Below are 22,580 nucleotides of genomic sequence, written 5' to 3'. Positions count from 1 at the left end.
ATTCCAGGATTTAAACTTATTTTGTCTGGTCCCAAAACCTAAGGTTTTCTGTTAAACACACAGGACCCACATTTTGCCTTTCTTTCCCTGGTCAAATCTAATTTCAAGGCTGCAAGGGCGCTTTTGTACTTGGGACATAAGCAGTAGTTCTGAGACCTTATTTAAGCAGGGAGTTCCTCGGTTTTCATATTGTGACAGAGACATTGGATTGACTTGCTTTCACGAATCACTGCAAAGAAATGTACCTTTTCCATTTAAGATCAAGGCTATACACATTTTTATAATAATTTTTTAGAAATCAAACTGAAGATAAATTCTTTAAAATTCAGCATTTCGGAGCACCTGGCAGGCTCAGTTGGTAGAACATATGACTCTTGACCTTGGGATCATGAGTTAGAACTCCACATTGAGGGCAGAGTTTACTTAAAAAAAACAAAAACAAAAACAAACATAAAACAGACCTTTAAAAATAAATAAATAAAATTCCATGTTTCATCTTGTGTTTCTATTGGCTTGTTTTTATGTATATCTATTTCCTATTGAGGTAATCAAGGGAACAGGAACTTTATTCTGAACTATCTGGGTGTGTTGTTAAATGTTGCATAAATGACAGTCTGTAAGTGGCAAACTTTTACAAGGATGAATTCTTTCTTCGCCCTTTAGATTTGGCATCTCTCTTTTTATGGCTCTTATTTGTAGACGAGACACATCCATTCCCCACCCTCCTCAAAGATTTTCTGTCATGCCTTTCAAATCACAGAAGAGAAGACAACTCTGCCGGTCTCTGCTGTGATGCTGTTCTTTATGTAACCTCCAAAGTGAAAGAGAGGGCGGTACAGGGTAGGCAAAGAAAGCATACAGTTCCTGTAGTGAAAATAATGCAGCTTTCTTAGAAAAAAATCAATCCTAATTCCAAAATGGAAATTCATTTTCTTGTCCTTTGAGGTTAAGTTTTAAATCAACCCATATTATGAATTACTTTAGTTATCTGATCACCTTCCTTAAGACTTGAAGTTTGATTGTACCTTAAGCCCAAAGCTGAAGTGCCAGCTGAGGAAGAATTGGGAATTGTATGTAGGGTTTCTTGAAGTTGCTGTGATAAAGAGAAAAGGACAAACTTACTTAGTCTTTTTTGCCCAATACCTAGAGGTAGCCAGGAAATCCTCTCCTTGGTTGGCTTAGGAATAGACCCATTGTGAAGAGGGACCCATTGTGAGATCTGCTCTTTCAGTCTAACCATCCCAACCCACATGAGGCTATGCCAGCCATCTTTCCTTCTGCCCAACGTTCCCATACTGCTCAGATTTTAGAAGAAATTCAAGTGACAAATGCCTTCCACCACTGCTTGGATAGTCTTAAGTTTAAGTGTCATATGCACTGTAAAATTATAAGGCTCTGAAGGAGTAAAATGGACTATTCCTTCATTGAAATGCCTCTGAATATAATTGAAATATAAAAGGACTTCATGTTAAACAGTGTTATGAGTGATTATTTTAAGAATCTTATAAAAATTATAAAATGGCTCTCCATGTTTATTTCTCAAAAGCAGATATATATTAGCAAAAAGGAAATTATAAAAGCAGCATATTAAACTGAAAAAAAACTTTTACATTTAATTTTGGTGTAGAAATTTTACCTTCCAGTTTTTTAGACTTTCATTATAATGAAAATTTACTCAGGAGAAATTTATAACATTACAGGAAAGTGGAGAATGGGAAATTGGAATTATATGGATCATTCACCTGAGTATAAGTCAAAATATAATTGCTATTAAAGAACCAAAATGTGGATAAATTTTATTTTAGTAGAAGGGCCATCATGATCATAATGCCAGGTTGGTTCTAGATTATCTGTTCTGGTTTGTTGTTGTTCTGTGTGTTTTTAACAATAAAAATAAATACACCATTTCTAATTTGTTTAGTTTTTAATTAGGCTCACTTGAGACCACCTTTGGGAAACCATGATACTGGCTGTTGGTGCCTGTTGGCATCAGCTTTCATAAAGTCAGGAAGCAAAATACTGAAATTATCATAAAACTAAAGTCATTATTCTCCAGTTTTTAAAGTATGTCACCAAAGCATGACCCAAAAGTGAGAACAGGAAAAAAAAAAAGTGAGAACCGAATATCTATAGTCTAGTAGTATATGATTTCTATGCCCTATATATATTGTAGATATTTCTTGTTTAGACTCAACAAGGAGACACAGAAAAATGACTCTGTAATAGGGAAGAGCAAGTCATTGACCCATGGCTAGTAATCACAAAAATATGTGTCTGTCGCTCTCTTGCCCTACTCTATGGCTCAGGTTCTGGAATCAGCTCTACTTTAAATGGGTTGCTGGCATCATACTTAGGTGAGCCCTAAAGGGAGCTTTCCCATTAAAAGACATGAATCATGGGGTCCGTAGTATGTTGAATATTTTTATTGATGAACTTGAAGAGAACATGTTAATATAGAAATTTCATCCATGATGGAGTTGACCAATTGAATATAGAATGTGTTCTAATAGGATATGGGCTTTATTTTCCTTGTTTTTCCTACAGGATAATGAAGTGGTTTAAAAAGACAAACAAGAACATTTTTTTCCTTCTAGAGGAGACATGCTTTTGGCTAGTTATCCCTAGTTGTTGCAAATTCATTCTTTGTGTTAAAAAGTTTTATTTTCTATATTCCAGACGATTTATAGAAATTAGCCACAGTTTATTTAACAAAGAAGACACACACAAACAAAGCAATAGTTTTTTTTTTGTTGTTCTTTTTTTCTTTTCGGAAAGAATTCAGTTGCTTACTTTTCTTAAAAACATCTTTCCCATTTCATTGAGGCAGATTTGGAAGTCAAACCAGAAACTTCAGGCTGTACTACGATGGAAAGCACTTCGTTGGGGAGAAGCGCTTTGAGTCCATCCACGATCTGGTGACTGATGGATTGATTACTCTCTATATTGAAACCAAGGCAGCAGAATACATTGCCAAGATGACGATAAACCCAATTTATGAGCACATAGGATACACAACCTTAAACAGAGAGCCAGCATACCAAAAACATATGCCAGTCCTGAAAGAGACACATGATGAGAGAGATTCTACAGGCCAGGATGGGGTGTCAGAGAAAAGGGTAAGCTACCATGAAACCACACTTGATCTTCTTCTGTTCGGGGTCTGTATGAAAAAGCCATGACTGCCAGAAGAGGCTGGCTTCATAGAGCTTTGAAAAAGATGTGCATTTTCCTTGATGTCTGGTTTCGTTGGTGCTGAGCTTTGCATATATCTAAACCTGGTTCAGTTATGTCAGGTAAATGCTTGTGTTCCCTATTATTTCCTATTTCATCAGTTTCATGGTTTAAAACTATGCTGAAAAAAATGCTCCCTAATTAAAAAAAAAAGTTCAGGGCTTTGGGTTAGAACCATAACTGTGGTCAAGAAAATATAGCTATATCCCATCAGAAATTGAGGGGGTCATGTAATCTATCAAAACTGCCTTTTCATTCCCTTTATAAATAGTTCTATTCTTTAGCAAAATGATAGATATCCACACTTTAAAATACATAGGATTAAATTTAGTCTATCAATAACTATTACACTATTTTGAGAATCAGTCAGTCCTGAGTAGCAGGAGCGTTTGTCTCCTGCTGGACTCTTATGAAGTAATTGAATCAGAAGATTTATTTTAATTATAAAAGACAACTTAAGTTTTTCATTTGGCATATTTTATAACATATTTAGTTAACATTAGAAGTTTCAAATCCTTAGCATTGATATTATTTTACTTTGAAAATTGTCCCTACTTGCCTCCTTATCCCCAAGAAAATGAGTCAAAGAATTTCCTGATGTTTTATTGTGTAGGATGTAGGTAGGATAATTTTATGTATTCTAACTAGAATTGTGTTGATCCATTCTTATATTTTTGAAACTCTCCAGTTGCCATGTTAAAGAAATGCAGTATTACATAGTGCTTTGAGCTTGGATTGTGTCACCAAATAGATTTGTGTGCAAATTCTGCCATTTTACCTGTTGTGTGAGCTTACTTCACGTCACTTAATTTCTCTGTGCTTTGATGTTCTTATTTGCAAAATGGTAGTAATCAAGTTGTGAGAATTGATTTAAGGAGATAGTATGTGTTAGATAATCGAACAGTGATTGGCACATAGTAAGCACTCGAGTTTGGTGGTAATGTTACTTTAACAGCCATATTACCTCAAGGTGTAGTATCCTAAAATACTTCTAGTTGTCTTAAAGTTTTTAGGTACAGAATGGAAACCTAAGATGTTCATTGTCTAGCCTGAATTTTAGTTTTTGGCAAATCTAATTCAAAGTGGCACTTTGTGGGTACAGAGAAACCAACTTTTGAAATTACAGATTACAGAAAATGGTTTTCATATTTGTTAGGAACTCAGATCTTTTTTGGAAGTAACTAGAATTTAGAATCCTAAAAGCATGCTATATTTAATATTGTTCTTTTCACTCTCTAATTCCCATTTTCTCACTTTTGGTTATTTTCCATTCATGGCATCTTTCAGTAATGCTTGCATTTAAGTATCTCTAATACTGAAAATATGTTTTATGCAACTATGATAAACTGTTCTAAGTTAACATTTGTGAAATATTTTTATAGTGTGTGCATGTGGGGTTTTTTAGAGTTTATCGGCCTAATGATAACCTTTGTTAATGTGTTCTGGATATCCTTTTCAACATCAAGAGACTTCCGCTAACAACACTTAGCTATTTCTCATTGGACTGGTCGTTTAAACTCATAGGATCTTGGTTGTCCGTCCTACAAAGTGAAAATAGTATTCACAAAGGAAAGACACTGAGGTAGATAATGCCTAAAGGACCCTTTTAGCTCTAGGATCCAGGATTCCCCGTGTATTCTGGCAACATTACATGTTAGATTGCCTGGATTGTCTTGTGCTGATGGCCAGTGATAGCCACATAGAGTGAAATAGCTGGCATTGGGAACTAGTTCTCTCCAGCAGTACATAATTAAGAATCATTTAAAAAATTACTCTTTGCTTTAAACTGCATGCATCTTAAATCTAGTTGGCTTAAAATCTACTCACTCAAAAATAGATTTATTTTATTTATAGGTGTCATCCAACAGGACAGGGATGATGACCTGTTCAAGAGGTGAAACATTGATTCCCTGTCACAGTTGATGACATTTGTAAGTAAAGACAATCGTGTTTAATTGATTTAAAATATCTCTTGCCACTAGTATGGTTTAGTAAATATTTTACTGGGTCCTGAATAGCTAAAGCCCATTTGTCCATGAGGGGCTTGCCTTTTCTTCAGAGGCAAAAAGTGTTGATTTTGCAGGAGTTAGTACACTGTCATAGAAAGGTTTCTGGTATTGGAATTAAGAGCTAGATTCCAGTTTCTACAATAGGAATTGATTTTATGTGTCACTTTGGGCGAATTGCTTTACTTTTCTGAGACTGTATTTCCCCACTTTTAGCAAGAGAGCTTTAGACTAGATGATCTCCAAGATGTGGTTCTTGTTCTAGTCTGTGATCCTTCAAGGAGTGTAGGTGTACAAGAAAGAGAGAACACAGTACTAGAAACAGCACCATACTTGGGCCTTGAAAGGGGAGATCTATTTTTAGCTTATCTACCAATTGATTGTATCACTTTGGGACAATCTCCTAACCAGTCTGGACTGCAGATTCTTCATAGATAAGGGGTTTTCTATAAGACAGTACTTTTACAAGATTTTCATTATAAATACTTGCTGCAAAAAGGGCTTTGTGCTCAAATAGGTTTGATTAAAAATAAAGTTGTTTTTTTTTTTAACTTACCTGTTCCTTTTCTGTGGGCTTCTCAGTTTTGCTAATAACCTAGTATGTATTATGACTCTCCTAGAGTGTTCCCAAACTCATCTGGATCGCCCTGCCACTGTTCAGAAAATTATTTAGGAAAATAGTGTTTTCATGAAATCCACTTGGGGAAATTCTGAACCAGATGATCTCTTAAGATCTTTTCTTGTTCTAAAAATCGAAGGATAAAAATTCCGTGTGGATTTTTTTTTTTTTTTCTTCAGTACTTAAGGTGTAAGTTGAGCATCTGAGCTTTGTGGATGGTTGTCAGAATTGTTTTATGGCCAGGAAGTTTTTTGCCAAAGGAAATGAGACCTGAAGGTTCTTAGCTGTCTCTAGGAAATTTTGTGGCCTGCTGTGAGGGGAAAAAATTTATTTTGAGAGACATCTATGTCATTTTTTTCATTAACTGTTTAAGTTGCTTCTCCAGCTTGAAATATCAGAAATTTAAAATTATTTTTTAAAAACATTGAGAGAAATTTAATCATGAAGTTGTAGCATGTTGAAAAGCTGGACTTCCTTCTCTTGTAAAATGGCTTAACTTCAGCATCCAGACTGGCCATGAGCCCAGCTTTTATTAGTGGCTTTTTCAAAATTTATCTTGGAACTGTATTTGAATAGTTTCTTTTTCCAAGTTGTCAGTATAGTATGCTCGCTTCAACAGATACTGGACCAATGGCTGAATGCAACAGTTTTTATGATGATTTTATACTTATTAATAATATAATTTTAAATTCTCCAAAGCCATGCTTTTAAAAATGGCTCATAATGTTAATAATATAAACTGTCAAATATGTAATTTGCATTTCAGAAACTATGCTATGAGTCAGAACTCTGAATCTGGCAAGAACTTCTTTACTTTTAGATTTAGTCTTTTAAGCCCAAAACTTTCTCACATATAACAATGACCTGTGATGACAAGGGTGTGAAAAATCCATTTATTGGTTTTATGGAACTTTACTAGGCCAAATAACCTTTATGTGTCTGTGTGTATATGTATTTTTCTTCTCCTGGAAGTTTGAGATGGTTGCAGTGTTTTGCATACTGTCATAATAATTTATTCTTAAGGAATTTCTTTTATGTTTAAATTCCACTTTTTAAAGACTTCTTTGGAGAGCACCAGACTGCATATGTATTGAAAGGCCTTGTAAAATATGAGGTTGAAATGTAATCAGGGCCTTGCCAAAAAACTGCCATACCTACTGGAATTCTCTGGGTACCTCTATGAAGTGATAAGAGTCTATGTCCCTGGGAATGGTGAAAGGAGCACAGGAGGTCCTGTCTGCTAATTTTCTTAATTCTCCCACAAAGCAACCTTTCTAAAAGTCTTTACTTTGCTTTATATTTATAAAATATAAATATATACATTATTTATGTATTATTTGTATCCATATAATCCTAATGTAGAAATCAGCAGAGAACCATACTTCAATTTCATCATTACAAAAGTAACAATATAAAAAACTGTTTGAATTCTTGATTCTCTGCTTTCCCACTTTGTAAGACCCATCTTTTCCCCCTTCCTTATTCCTCCCTAACCTGTGCTCCTCTTGTTCATCTCCTTTCTAACCCTACCTTATCAACATCCATCGCTCTCTTCCTAGTCAAATTTACATGCTCATGTTTCCCCTGTGGCTTGTTAAGGTTTGGATCGGTCATTCCAGGGGTGAACAGGCCCTTGGAGAACTGCCAGATGTGCCCAGGGTCACCTATTTATATTAAAAAGCCAGTTTAATAATTTATGAGGGAGACTACAGTTACTGTGCAGAACTTTCATAGTGGGTTTGTCCTCTGTTAATATCCTTCTTAAGACTCAAGTAGAGTAATGGGGTTCCTGGGTGGCACAGGCAGTTGAGAATCCAAGTCTTGGTTTTGCCTCAGGTCATGAGTGCAGGGTCACTGGATTGAGCTCAGCATGCAGTCTGCTTGGGTTTCTCTTGCCCTCTCCCTCTACCCCAACCCCCTGTGCACGCACTTTCTCAAATAAATAAATCTTAAAAACAAAAACAAAAAAAAGAAAGAAAGAAATCAAGTAGAGTTTTTAAAAAATCCTACATAGTCAGTATATAAGTATATATTAGTCTGTGTGGTCTTGAGCAAATCCTAAATCTCTCTGGGTCTCAGTTCACCTCAATGTCTAAAAGTGCTTCCATATAACGCCACCACTTGGCTGGCATTATATGACTGTTGTCCTCTACTTTGCACACATAATGAACTTAAAAAGAGAACAGTTTAAAATAAAATTTATAAAATAAGAATCATGTAGTGTTATATTGTACCTAATCAAAAATAAAATTAAATGCCTATATTTTGTATTTAGCCTATGGTTAAATAACATAAGGATATTTTTTTAAATAAATAGTTTTATATCACTGTTTTAAAAAAATAAAAAAGGATGTTTTCATTGCTTGAAGTGTCCTCCAGGTCCACAAGATAACATCAGATGGTTCCTAATCCCTTCATCTGATAGTGAAGTTTCTCTTGTAGTAATGCTGTGATACTTCTAATTGTGTCTAATCTGGAGGCCTATGTCCTCATTTCTTTTCATCTCCATGAACTAACTCCTCTCCCATCAAAATTAATTGTGTTTAATTCAACATTTATTGCGTGCCACCTGTTTGTAAGGAAATAACCTAGGCTCTGGAAGGGATGAAAGATGTACAACATATAAGCCCTGTCTCAAAGAACTTACATGTTAATGTGTTCATTGTTTCTACCTTATTTAATTAGCACTTAGGTATATTGATAGCAAGAAGCAACCTGCCTATATAATCTGTATAGTATTACAGTTCAGTAAGTATTAAATTGGATTTACTCTGATTTGAGTTTGCTTCTCTAAAAGCCCAGCAGATCACAGAAAACACTTTTATAGACAAACACTAGTTTTTCAGAATTATGAATCAGAAATCAATATGACATTCCATCATTTCACTACAGTTTCAAGTCTGAAGTCCCTTAGTATTGTTTCACTTCTGTTTCAGCACCTTGGATTTTATATACACAGTTGTTGATTAAACAAATGAACAAACTAGTATATTTTATGAATTCAGCCAAATCCAAGGCCCTGATAGAATCAGTCCTGAGACAGAAAAGAGGGTAATTCAAGTTGATTTCCTACTTTATATTTTTTCTTTTAGGAACTCAGAATATTCCTAATTCCACAGATAAAGCATCTGAGGTACAAAAAAATTGTTTTTATGACATGAAATAGTTTGTGAAAGGTGGTGGCTAGATGTACCTTTTCAGGAATATGTACAAAGAAGCCAAGATGGTAGAGTGGCATCTCCCCATAGTTATCAGTCATGGGTTGGGGACAATCTAGACCCCACCAGAGAATCTAATAATGATTAAAGAAAACTGACATGGGGCCCAGAAATTTTTTTGTATGAATCTCATCTATTCTTCCATTTTATCACTCACAGAAAGGATTAGTAACTCAAGCCATTAGGGAAAACCAGATGGAAAGATGAAAACGGAAGATAAACATCAATTCCTCAGCTCCAAAAACCAGGCCAACAGAAGACCAAATTGTAGTTTACCAAGCCAGCTGCAGTTTTGGAAGATTTGTATATATGAGCCAATTAAACAAATAAAATCTTAAATTACTGGCTTGAGGGTTGGAAGAGGAAGCTATTAGAAATTCTTTCACAATTGCTATTTCAGAGTCTAGCGTTTTGGTGGGGGAATAGTCATTGATGGCTCATCCAGTTAACTTTGTGAAACAGAAGTCAGCTCTGGTGGCTTTAGCAATCTGGGGTCCAAAACAAGTTGAGACTATCAAGCAATAATCTGGGTTTCCTGTGTTGCCCACAAACCAGTTCTATGGGCAATTCTTAAATTAAACTTTCTAATTTTAATAAATCCTTACATTATACCTCATGCTAAATGATTTGGATCTGTAGTGTTCATCTTCTGCTTTTTGCTCCATCATATTTCCCTTTATATTTGGAGTCCTTTTTCTTTCTCTGATATTTAGACCTCTGGGAGACTGGCAAATCATAGCTATGCCCTGAACCTTTCCTTAGTCAAGTTAGGAGAACGTAAGTGTTTTTATATGGCTTTATAAGTTAGTCCTTAACTCTTCTTGGGTCTCCTCTGAGTTATCACACATGGTCAAAAATGCCCAAACCTGGGCATTATATTGCAAAAATAGATGCTTTCAGTAAGAAATTCTAGGCATCAATAATGGCAACTGATCATGCTCTTGTTTATATGTCTTTTTAAGTGTGCTGTTAACATTAGTTCTTTGTTTCATTCAGTAATTCAGATGAATCAGCTGTTATCCTCTATTTCCTTAGCTTCTAAAACCATTCCATGAAAATTCACTAAATGCTGTAGGTTTGCTGATGACCTAAACTTTACAGCTTAAACATTATCTTTGATAATTTCTTTTTTATTTGTTTTAGGAAGCTTTTTCTTTTTCTTTTTTTATATTTTAATTCCAGGTTAGTTAACATACAGTGTTACATTAGTTTCAGGTGTACAATGTAGTGTTCAACAATTCTATACATTACTCAGTGCTCAAGATAAGTATACCCTTGGGACTCCTGGGTAGCTCAGTCCGTTAAGCGTCAGACTCTGATTTCTGCTCAGGTCATGATCCAGGGTCGTGAGATCAAGCTCTGAGTTGGGCTTTGTGCTATGCATGGAGCCTGCTTAAGAGTATCTCTCTCCCTCTTCCTCTGCCCCTCCCCACTCACATGTTCTCGCTTGCATGCTCTCTCTCTTTCTCTCTTTCTCTCTCTCAAAAAATATAATTAAGTTAAAAAAAATAAATGTACCCTTAATCCTCTTCAGCTATTTCACCCACCCACCCATGCCTCCCCTCTGGTAAATATCTGTTTGTTCTCTATAGTTAAGGGATAGTTCCTCTGTCTTTTTTTTTTTGGTTTTTGTGTTTTTTTTTTCTTCTTTATTCATTTGGGTTTTTTCCTTCAATTCAACATTAGTGAAATCATGTGGTATTTATCTTTCTCTGACTGATTTAATTCACTTAGCATTTTTCCCGTTAGCTCCATTCATGTTGTTGCAAATGGCAAGATTTCATTCTTTTTTATGGTGGAGTAATATTCCATTGTGTGGTGTGTGTGTGTGTGTGTGTGTGTGTGTGTGTGTGTGTGTGTCTATACATTTTCTTTATCCATTCATTTATCAGTGGATACTTAATTATGGACACAAATTATGGACACATAATTTGGCTATTGTTAATAATGCTGCAATGAACATAGGGGTGCATATCTTTTCAAATTGGTGTTCTTGTATTGTTTGGGTAAATACCTAGTAGTTCAATTACTGGATCATAAGGTAATTCTATTATTAATTTAAAAAAATTATTACTAATTTTTTGAGGAACCTCCATACTGTTTTCCACAGTGGCTATACCAGTTTGCATCCCATCAACAGTGCATGAGGTTATCTTTCATAATTTCTAAGACACTGCATAAGTTTGTACTTACTTACCAGCAGCGTTTGATAAAAAGTTACCATTAGTATAAAGTTTCTCTCCAAAAGCAGAAGCTTTTATGCAAGCTGAAGATTATGTGGCACTATCTTAAAAGAGATTTACACTTTCTTCCACCCACTCAACAGAAGGAGATCCTGTTGTGGTTATAGTTTGCTTAATAAGTTTAGAATGACTTTGGGCCACTGCCCAAGTTCATAGAAAAAAAAAAAAAAGTATATTAACCTTATCCCTTGAGAAAGTCCTGTTTTCCCCTGTAACGGGGAAACTCTGCAAAAGAGCAAGCCATATCCAGGATACAAAATCAATGCCCAGAAGTCAGTGGCATTTCTATACACTAACAATGAGACTGAAGAAAGAGAAATTAAGGAGTCAATCCCATTTACAATTGCACCCAAAAGCATAAGATACCTAGGAATAAACCTAACCAAAGATGTAAAGGATCTATACCCTCAAAACTATAGAACACTTCTGAAAGAAATTGAGGAAGACACAAAGAGATGGAAAAATATTCCATGCTCATGGATTGGCAGAATTAATATTGTGAAAATGTCAATGTTACCCAGGGCAATATACACGTTTAATGCAATCCCTATCAAAATACCATGGACTTTCTTCAGAGAGTTAGAACAAATTATTTTAAGATTTGTGTGGAATCAGAAAAGACCCCGAATAGCCAGGGGAATTTTAAAAAAGAAAACCATATCTGGGGGCATCACAATGCCAGATTTCAGGTTGTACTACAAAGCTGTGGTCATCAAGACAGTGTGGTACTGGCACAAAAACAGACACATAGATCAGTGGAACAGAATAGAGAATCCAGAAGTGGACCCTGAACTTTATGGGCAACTAATATTCGATAAAGGAGGAGACTATCCATTGGAAGAAAGACAGTCTCTTCAATAAATGGTGCTGGGAAAATTGGACATCCACATGCAGAAGAATGAAACTAGACCACTCTCTTTCACCATACACAAAGATAAACTCAAAATGGATGAAAGATCTAAATGTGAGACAAGATTCCATCAAAATCCTAGAGAAGAACACAGGCAACACCCTTTTTGAACTCGGCCATAGTAACTTCTTGCAAGATACATCCACGAAGGCAAAAGAAACAAAAGCAAAACTGAACTATTGGGACTTCATCAAGATAAGAAGCTTTGGCACAGCAAAGGATACAGTCAACAAAACTCAAAGACAACCTACAGAATGGGAGAAGATATTTGCAAATGACATATCAGATAAAGGGCTAGTTTCCAAGATCTATAAAGAACTTCTCAAACTCAACACCAAAGAAACAAACAATCCAATCATGAAATGGGCAAAAGACATGAACAGAAATCTCACAGAGGAAGACATAGACATGGCCAACATGCATATGAGAAAATGCTCTGCATCACTTGCCATCAGGGAAATACAAATCAAAACTACAATGAGATACCACCTCACACCAGTGAGAATGGGGAAAATTAACAAGGCAGGAAACAACAAATGTTGGAGAGGATGTGGAGAAAAGGGAACCCTCTTACACTGTTGGTGGGAATGTGAACTGGTGCGGCCACTCTGGAAAACTGTGTGGAGGTTCCTCAAACAGTTAAAAATATACCTGCCCTACGACCCAGCAATTGCACTGTTGGGGATTTACCCCAAAGATACAAATGCAATGAAACGCCGGGACACCTGCACCCCGATGTTTATAGCAGCAATGGCCACGATAGCCAAACTGTGGAAGGAGCCTCGGTGTCCATCGAAAGATGAATGGATAAAGAAGATGTGGTTTATGTATACAATGGAATATTACTCAGCTATTAGAAATGACAAATACCCACCATTTGCTTCAACGTGGATGGAACTGGAGGGTATTATGCTGAGTGAAGTAAGTCAGTCGGAGAAGGACAAACATTATATGTTCTCATTCATTTGGGGAATATAAATAATAGTGAAAGGGAATATAAGGGAAGGGAGAAGAAATGTGTGGGAAATATCAGAAAGGGAGACAGAACGTAAAGACTGCTAACTCTGGGAAACGAACTAGGGGTGGTAGAAGGGGAGGAGGGCGGGGGGTGGGAGTGAATGGGTGACGGGCACTGGGTGTTATTCTGTATGTTAGTAAATTGAACACCAATAAAAAAAAAAAAAAGAGCAAGCCATATCTCTTTATACTCTCATTTTCCAACAATTGTTTTATAAGTCAACTTTATTGAGGTATAATTTATATACAGTAAAATGCAGAAGTTTGATGAGCTTTGACAAATAAACATACCTGTGTAACCACTGCTGCAGTCAAACAAAGAACATTTCATTACTCCATAAAGTTCCTAGTGCTTCTGTAAAAAATTGCACCCCTACCCCCGATCCAAGGGCAACCACTGATTAAATTTCTGTCAGGACAAGAAATTGTTTTTAACTGTTGCTATGACAGGTGGCATCTATTTAATGTTTTATTTTTTCACACTTATAGCACTTTTTACCTTCATTTTGTCACTTTATTATAAATACATCATCTTAAATATCTTTCTCAATTTTAGATGTAAAATTTCCCATCATGTTCTTTTAGGGAAATATGGACAACAAAAGAATTATTGATGTGTCGTACCGATTGCAAGGCACTATAACTTGTTGACATTTTCAATCCTATCATGGACTTTTCACCTTTTATTCTACAATAAAGACTGAAATAAATGTGGGTACACAATAAGAGAGGATTCTTAGGAAAGAAGCTCTGCTATGCTCCATCTTGGACATGAGCCAGAAGCACTCAGCCAGCCCTCCTTTAATCACTAGCTGTCTCTTGGCCATTCCTCTCTGGAATAGGTCCCATGGCAGATGTTAGTCACAATCACAGTTGACAGGAAGTACAGTGTCCCCAACTCTCTGAATGTGAACCGTACCATGTGGAACCAAGTATCACAATGAGAAAAACTGCCATTTCTGCTTTCCTCCTTTTAGTCTACTCAAAAGGGAAAAGGCATTATTTGTGGCATTGGTATGACTTCAGAATTCCCTATGGCATACCACTAAAGCTTTTTTTTTTTTTTTTTTTTTTTGGCTTTATTAAGACCAGTAAAGCATTTAGATGTCTTTCCCTATGATCTGTTAAGAACTAGCAGGTCCAACCCACTCAAGAATACTGTAGACTAGAGTTCACCTCTGCCTGGTGCCAGGTGAAGCCTGTATAACAGGCTCCCATGCATAGGCTGTGGGTTGTAAAAAATTCCTGGAGAAATGTTTTTAAGTTTTCTCCTGTCTCTTAGAACTATTGGAATATGAGTGAATGAAGAAAATGCTGATATATACAGAACCTTGATTTCACTCTACTTTCTTAAAAATAGATTTAATCATTTGCATATTAATTTTAGTAATCAATTTCAGTGCAGTTTGATTAGAGTAGGCTCTCCAGTGATCTGGAACTGTTTTCTAAGCAAGTGGGTCTCAGGAGCTCAAAAACCTCTTCTTGTGACTCTTGGAATTATACATGTTTTTTTTGGCCACCTTTTGGGGGTCTAATGTTTCTTAAGACTGGGAAGACTGGGCATAATGGGAGAGAAAGGAGAGTACCAGGGTGTGAAAACAGTAGAGAATTGTAGAAAAGTTTTATTTACACTGACTAGTTCATGTCTGTCTGTATGTGTATATATATATGTGTATATATATTTGTGAACAAGTCCAGTCATGTTATACCTCAGACTATTTTTTTTTAAGATTTTATTTATTTATTTGAAGGAGAGTGCGAGTGAGAGACAGCATGAGAGGGGGCAAACGGAGAGAGGGAAGCAGGCTTTCTACTGAGGAGGGAGCCTGATGTGGGGCTTGATCCCAGGATCCTGGTCATGATCTGATTTGAAGGTAGATGCTTACCTGACTGAGCCACCCAGGAACCCCCTAAAACTATTTTTAAATTTAAAAAAGGAACCATGTTTTGATACAATTATTCAATTTAAGAGAGTTTTGCCCCCTAGTCTTAAAGGAATGCATGTTCTTTATAAAACTTTTGAAAACTAGGAACTAAAAAAAAAAAAAAAAAAAATTTCTTATAGCCCCACAAATATATGTTAACATTTTAGTGGATTTCCTTGTAGTCTTCCTATGCACAGATTATTTTAAGCTTTTATGTTTTTTATTATATAAGTAATCCCTATTTATTTTCTACAAAATAATAAAATATTGAAAAAATAGCATTAAAATCACACCAAGTCCCTCTATTGATGGATAATATAACCAGTAATATTCTGCTATTTATCCTTCTAGTTTGTGTGTATGTATGTGTGTCTGTGTGTGTCTGTGAGAGTGAAAAAGAGAGAGAAAACATGTTTCTTCTATATGAACTACTTTGTGATTTGCTTTACTATTAGATTATGGTTTCATGTGGATGACATTTCTGCTCTATCATTTTAAATATCAGCATAACATTCCATTGTGTTTATATACAATAGTTATTTAGCCAATCTCTTAATATATTTTTTCATTCATTCATTTTATGAATATTTATTGAGTAGGTGATTTGGGCTCCTGTGGCCAATACCAAACAAGACAACCATGGATCTTCTCTAATTGTCTGTCATGTACACCAAGAATATTAAAAAGAAATTTAAAGACTATCGTCATGATTTGAAATGATGATGAGATGGGGGTACAGAGAGAAAAACTCTTTTACCAGGAAATTTTGTTCATAAATTATTGGTAACCAGTGCTTTTTTCCTGCAGGCTGTCTATGTTTTTATGATAAATCTTTCTTAAGTAATCTTTTTTCAAAAGCATTCAGTAAAAAGGTTTCCTTTGCTTACTCAGATTAGCATGATTTAGATATACTAGTCATTTTAGTAGACCTTCTAAATTTCAAGTTTTTATTCCTGTTAACTGGCTTTATCCTTTCAAATAAAGGAGTTTTTCCAGAATATTCAGTGCTCCAAAAATCAGTATTTCTTCAGGATAATGATAACTAACCCCCAAAAATCTAAATTTATAAGTCAGTTAATATGAGGGATAATTTAAAAGCATTTACAGTTGTTTTTCTTGGAATAGTCCGTATCTTTTTTTTTTTTTTTTGGATTAGTCTGTATCTTTAAAATGTATAGGACTTTCATGTGAGAGAAACCTATTTCTAGATTTGTTGAATATAGAGAGTTGCACTTTAGCTTCATATATGATCACAGCCAAAGCTTCTCTACTCTTTAGAGCTCCCTAGTTATAAATTAATGAAACATTTTGAGGGTAAAGGACTTCCATAATTTATATCTGCGGTGTGCACTGGTATGGGGTGGGGGAGGGTGACCTTAGCTAAAACTATTATTTAAGCCAGAACTATTTTGATATCTTGTGTACATAGCATTCTATTTACCATTTATTTCAGTATGAAGAGTGAATTTCCTTTGTCCCTTATAGATGAAGCCCCCCAAAATGCCTTTGCCTAATTAGTGATGTGACAAATGCTTTTATTTGGAAGCCGTGTTTATTGTTACTGAGGAGGGGCTAATTTTTTTCGTATTTTTATTTTTTAGTTCATAGTGATAATGGATTCTAAACAAGTGTTTTTAATATTTCACTTTTGGTTTCATACAGAACTATTCTAAACGTTTAAGGTAAAAAAATTTTTTTAATTTTTTAAAAATTTTTATTTACTTATGATAGTCACACAGAGAGAGAGAGAGAGTAAGAGAGGCAGAGACACAGGCAGAGGGAGAAGCAGGCTCCATGCACCGGGAGCCCGACGTGGGATTTGATCCTGGGTCTCCAGGATTGCACCCTGAGCCAAAGGCGGGCGCCAAACCGCTGCGCCACCCAGGGATCCCTTTTTTTTTTTTTAATTTTTATTAAAAAAATTTTTTTTAAAACAGAACTTAAATAGTAATGGATCTTTAACATTTGATCTGGTGTTAAGACTCATAAAAGATTTTCTGTAGCCATATATGCTAGTGTTTGATCTTAGCTTTGGAGCAGTCCACAGCATCTGGTTCATATGTTCTCTTTATGCTATTTCTTTCTTTATTTTTTTCCTTATTTTTTGAGATTTATTTTTCAGAAAGATCTACCTTTGCTCCTCAAATAGAGGTATTTCAAAGGGAGCTTTGATTATAATGTTATCTCTTATTTATCCAGCCATTCCAACACACATGCAAAACAATTTTTTATTGGGCATCCCCTTGGGACAGGATGTCTGCCTGTCTTATGACTTTAATGATGTCACTTTGAGCACATCATTGACCTCTTCAGGCCTGAGTTGAAGAACCCAGCTTCGTAGATGACACTCAGGTCCCTTCTAGCTGTCGTGATTCGTCACACATAAGTTCTCTTTGTTAACCTTCAAGAGATTTTTCAGACTTAAGATTTTATACTTCTGAGAACTTACTATTCTAGGAGGAAGACAGGCTGAAGACATGCAGATTTAACTACAGGCTTGGCTCTGATACTAACTAGAACTGTAAATCTTTGAGCCAGTGACATAATTTCCTGTGGCCTCAGGAAATTGAAGGTCTCTTCTAGCTCCCCAATAAACATGTCTAAAGGTTGTAAAACTAAAAATAATAATAGAAATAACTAACATTTATTGAGCTTCTATACATCAGAAAGTGTACTGAGTATTTCTCCAGATTATCTGTTTTACTCTCTGTAGCAGTCCTTTTGAAGGTAGGTATTATAACATGGGTATCTGAGATGATAGGGTTTATGGAGTATTATCAAGGGATTCTAGGGTGTGTTTTAATAGTGCATACTTTATTTTTAAGAATGAAATCACAAAGGACAACCAGACCCTTCCACCAAATAAATGCCCCTTGGTAGATGTCATCATAGAGATTAAACATTGGACTGTGTATTTAAACTAAGTAGGTAATTATATTTTGAGTAATTGGATTACTCAAAAAGGAAGAAGTTAAAACACCTTGGAGCCTGCCCAAAGGAAGTTGAAGCATGGTTTAAATGGATCCTTCACCAACTGAGGCTTGTCATGCTAGAACTGCAATGCTTAGGTTCAGCTTTTTTTTTTTTTAATAAACTCTTATCAAATGTTAAAAGAATAAAAAGCTTCCGATCTACAGAATAAGAAAATCTGTAACTTGAGTTTTTTAGTATAAAAAAATGAAACAAAGTGTTTCTCGCTACATTGTAGCTTGGTTCTCTAATGACTGCTTGTGTCAAATGCTACCCTTCTTTATCTTTACCACAAAAATCCAAATAGTCTTGTTCCTTTCATAGGAACAACAACAAAAATAAGTAAGAAAGGATTTTATACTTAGGATAGCGTAAATTATACATAAATGTGCAAAGCTGTCAATAATTTAACATGAATTTCAAATCAGTATATTTAATAGAACAGAATATAAATTTCATTAAACTTTTTCTGACTGAACCATATTAAATGATTAACATAGCTTATTTGTGTATTAATGAAATATACTTGCAACTAAGATTTTTGATACGCATGTTGCATTTATTATGTTTAAGGAAAGTCAACACACTGTTTTACGTTTTCAACAGTTGACTTAAATTCACGTTGACATCTTCAGGTTTTCATCATTCCACTCTTCAAAGTGCATATTAGCATTTCCTTGTCAAAGTTGAAGCTTACTTAGCTCTTTGAAACTGACAAAAGACCTCTGAGGTGACAGTCACCTCCTAAATAAATAAGATTGTGAGGGCAGTTGAAGTGTTTTTCAAATCAATACTCTACAGACTGTATGTAAAACTGTAGAGAGTTTATTATAATTTAGAAGCAAAAATAAAAAGAAAAATGAAACAAACAAAAATCCTCCCGTCTTTTTAACAGTTTGACAGTGGTATCGTTTTCCGTGGTATCTCTCAGAAGCAGGGAAACCAGTAACAATGAATAAGGATTAACGTTCATAACGTTCATAACTGTAACAGAAAAAATTATAGATATTATTACTAATAATACTTTTAAGAAATAAAGTAATGAAGAAAGTGAAAAAAAATAACTTTAATGTAAAATAAACTTTTGGGAAGTCCTAAAATATGCAGTCATAAATAGTTTTTGATCAAGTCAAATCAGATCAAGGTTCTCACCAATGCGGGCAGCCCGGTGGCTCAGCGGTTTAGTGCCGCCTTTGGCCCAGGACGTGATCCCGGAGTCCCGGGATCGAGTCCCACGTCGGGCTCCTGGCATGGAGCCTGCTTCTCCCTCTGCCTGTGTCTCTGCCTCTCTCTCCCTCTGTGTATCTCTCATGAATAAATAAATGAAATCTTTAAAAAAAAAAAAAAAGTTCTCACCAATGAAAGTTTACATGTAATAGAGATGGCTACAGAAATTTTGATTTAGCAGATTCAGTATGGGGTCCAGACACCCATTAATGTATGTGTGGTTTTTTAAAATATTTTTTTGAGAGCGCACATCAGCTAGGGGTTGGGGTAGGGGAAAGACATGGGGGAGGGAGAGGGACAAGCGAGCAGACTCCCCATTGAGCACGGAGCCCACTCAGGGCTCCATCTCATGACTCTGAGATCATGACCTGAGCCAAAATCAAGAGTCAGATGCTTAACTGACTGAGCCACCCAAGCACCCGAATATATGTGTCTTTCTATATGAGAGAGAGAGAGCAAGAGAGAGACTGAGACTGTGGGTATATATAGTGTGTGATATCCTGTTGCACAATAAAGATTATAAGTAATGGATTAAAATAGTGGTTCTCAAACATTTTGTACTGAGGAGTTTTTTACACTTTGAAAATTGTTCAAGACTTCAACAATTTGGGGTCATATCTATTGATATTTACTATATTGGAAATTAAAACAGACGTTTTAAATGTCTGTTAATTCATTTAAAAAACAATAAGCCCATTACATATTACTGTAATAGCATTATTAGCATAATCATAGTTTATTAAACAAATTTAGTTAGAAGAGTGGCATTTTTTACATTTCTGTTAATCTCTTTAATGTCTTAATACTAAGGAAACTACTGGATTCTTATAAATGCTTCTGCATTCAGTCTGTGGTGATATGTTACTTTTTTTAAAAGAAAAGATTTATTCATTCATTTTGAAAGAAAGCAGGAGAGAGTGTGTGGAGGCAGTGGCAGAGGAACAGGGACAGGGAAACTTAAGCAATTTCTGTGCAGAGCATGGAGCCCAATGTGGGGCTCAGTCCCACAGCCCTGAGATCACTACCTAAGCCAAAACCAAGAGTCAACATTTAACCAACTGCACTCCCCTGGTGCTCCATATAATGTGTCCAAGCATGTGAAGAGACTCTGATCTCATACAAATAATATGCATTTGGAAAAGTAAGGAGTATTTGAATAGCCTTTTCAGATATTTGTGGATATTTGCCTTTGATATCTCACCAAAACTACATAAATGGTAATGTGTTTTTTAAATTAAAATATAGTGAACATACAATAATAATTCATTTCAAGTGTACAACATAGTGATTCAACATTTATTTACCTTACAAAATAATTGCCCTGAAAAGTCTGGTCACCATCTTTCATTATACAAAGTTATTGCAATATTACTGATTATATTCCCAATGTTCTACTTTGACTTATATATTTTATAACTGGAAATTTGTACATCTTAAATCCTCTCACCTTTTTTGTCCATCTCTCGACCCCACTCCCCTCTGACAACCACTGATTTCTTCTCTGTATTTATGAATCTGTTTCTGTTTTGTTAGCTTTTTAAGATTCCAGACACACACACACACACACACACACACACACACGATTCCAGATACAAGCGAAATTGTCCTTCTCTAACTTATTCCACTTAGCATAATACCTTCTAGGTCCATCCATGTTATTATAATAGCAAGATTTCATTCTTTTTCATGGCTGAGTAATATTCCATTGTGTATGTGTATATTTATGTGCCTGTGTGTCTGTGTGTGAGAGAGAGAGAGAACCTGAATAAGTGGCAATTTCTTAAAAGTTAACTTGCAGTGGTGTTAGCTGAAACCTTCATAATAAGCATTTCTTCTTATTCTTTTACACTAAAATCCATTGATCTATTTTGAACTCTGAATGGATCTTCCAACTATGCATAATTCTATAGTATTATGCATTGTTCATTTGGAAAATATTGGTTCATTGAGTTCTATAGGTCTCCTAAACATTGATAACATTTCTTTTTACTATGTCAAAAAATCATTTGTTAATATCATCATTGATCTCATCAAATAAGTCATTTGAGTAGTGGGAAGCAGGTGATATGTTCAGGATGACAGATACAACATTTCCAAAATTTTTTTTTCACTTCAGTGTTCAAATGTTATCATTGAGAGTTGTTTTCCTTGAGACAGCTGGCTCACTTTGTCCATTTTTGAGAAAATACCAAGTCTGAATAACTAATATTTATGTTAGTCACTCTTCCAAGTAAAAAAAGTGGTATTCCATGGAAAAAAACAGCTACCTTAGCTTACAACTCAAACAATACTTTTCTTTCTTTCTTTCTTTTTTTTGATAAAAAGCTTTTATTTGTTTATTCTTTAAAGATTTTATTTATTTATTCACGAGAGACACAGAGAGAGAGAGAGAGAGAGAGAGAGAGGCAGAGACATAGGCAGAGGGAGAAGCAGGCTCCATGCAGGTAGCCTGACGTGGGACTCGATCCCGGATCTCCAGGATCATGCCCTGGGCTGAAGGCAGCGCTGAACTGCTGGGCCACCAGGGCTGCCCCTAAACAATACTTTTCTTAAGAAACCACCCCTAAAAGGAACTCACATATCTTTGACATCATTTTGAATGACACTCTCTTTTTGAGAGTTTTTTTTTAATGTGGAAGTATAAAACTGTAAACTTAATGTAATCTACAGCAGAAACAACAGAGGAGACAGAGTTAAGAGGAAAAGTCTAAATATGTGACCCACAATAACTTAACATGCTATTCATTAAAAGCAGTACCATTGGTATAAAATAATGCATTAAATGCTATACTTAGTATTTCAAAGACTGGGTTCTTTAAAAATGGAAACAACAAGGAAAGATTATTCAACTGATGACATGGTTTGATATTTCTAACAGTGAAAAATGTAACAAAAGCATCCAAAGGAAAAAAATCTACAGCTGATCCTGCAGGAGGAGATATTTTAGGCAAGTTATTTTTTTAAACATTGTACTTCTTATTTTAATGTCTTCCTTATTAAGACATGCATTCAAAAATAGTTTCATCTTGCAGTTTTATAACAAGTTGTGAGTTTGAGTTCTTGGGAAGAAAATAATCGAACTTCAAACTAAGCTTACTAATGGTAGATACTTCCAAATTCCCTTTTCTTTCTAACATCATTACAGAGGGGGGTTTATTCATCCATAAATTTTCATTGCACTTTGCACACTTCCTCGAGTAATAGTTGTTTTGGT

The 22,580-nt window shown here is 35.3% G+C and overlaps 1 protein-coding gene across 11 annotated transcripts in view; it reads left to right on the top strand.

Annotated features, from left to right (window-relative positions):
- Nucleotides 1-22,580, top strand: part of CHN1 (chimerin 1) — a 224,027-nt gene that overhangs the window by 139,143 nt on the left and 62,304 nt on the right. For 10 of the 11 annotated variants that reach the window (XM_035697138.2, XM_035697151.2, XM_035697144.2 and 7 more), the window contains one exon: nucleotides 2,828-3,116. In XM_035697138.2, coding sequence (XP_035553031.1) covers nucleotides 2,828-3,116 — 289 coding nt within the window. Of the gene's footprint in view, nucleotides 1-2,827; nucleotides 3,117-5,090; nucleotides 5,163-22,580 lie in introns of those variants that run through there. The other variant, XM_025460246.3, reaches the window with a different exon arrangement.

The sequence above is a fragment of the Canis lupus genome, chromosome 36 (assembly GCF_003254725.2).
Source record: "Canis lupus dingo isolate Sandy chromosome 36, ASM325472v2, whole genome shotgun sequence".
NCBI classification, from domain to species: domain Eukaryota; kingdom Metazoa; phylum Chordata; class Mammalia; order Carnivora; family Canidae; genus Canis; species Canis lupus.
Note: the sequence above shows the minus strand (reverse complement) of the source record. Positions and strands in the feature narration are given on the sequence as shown.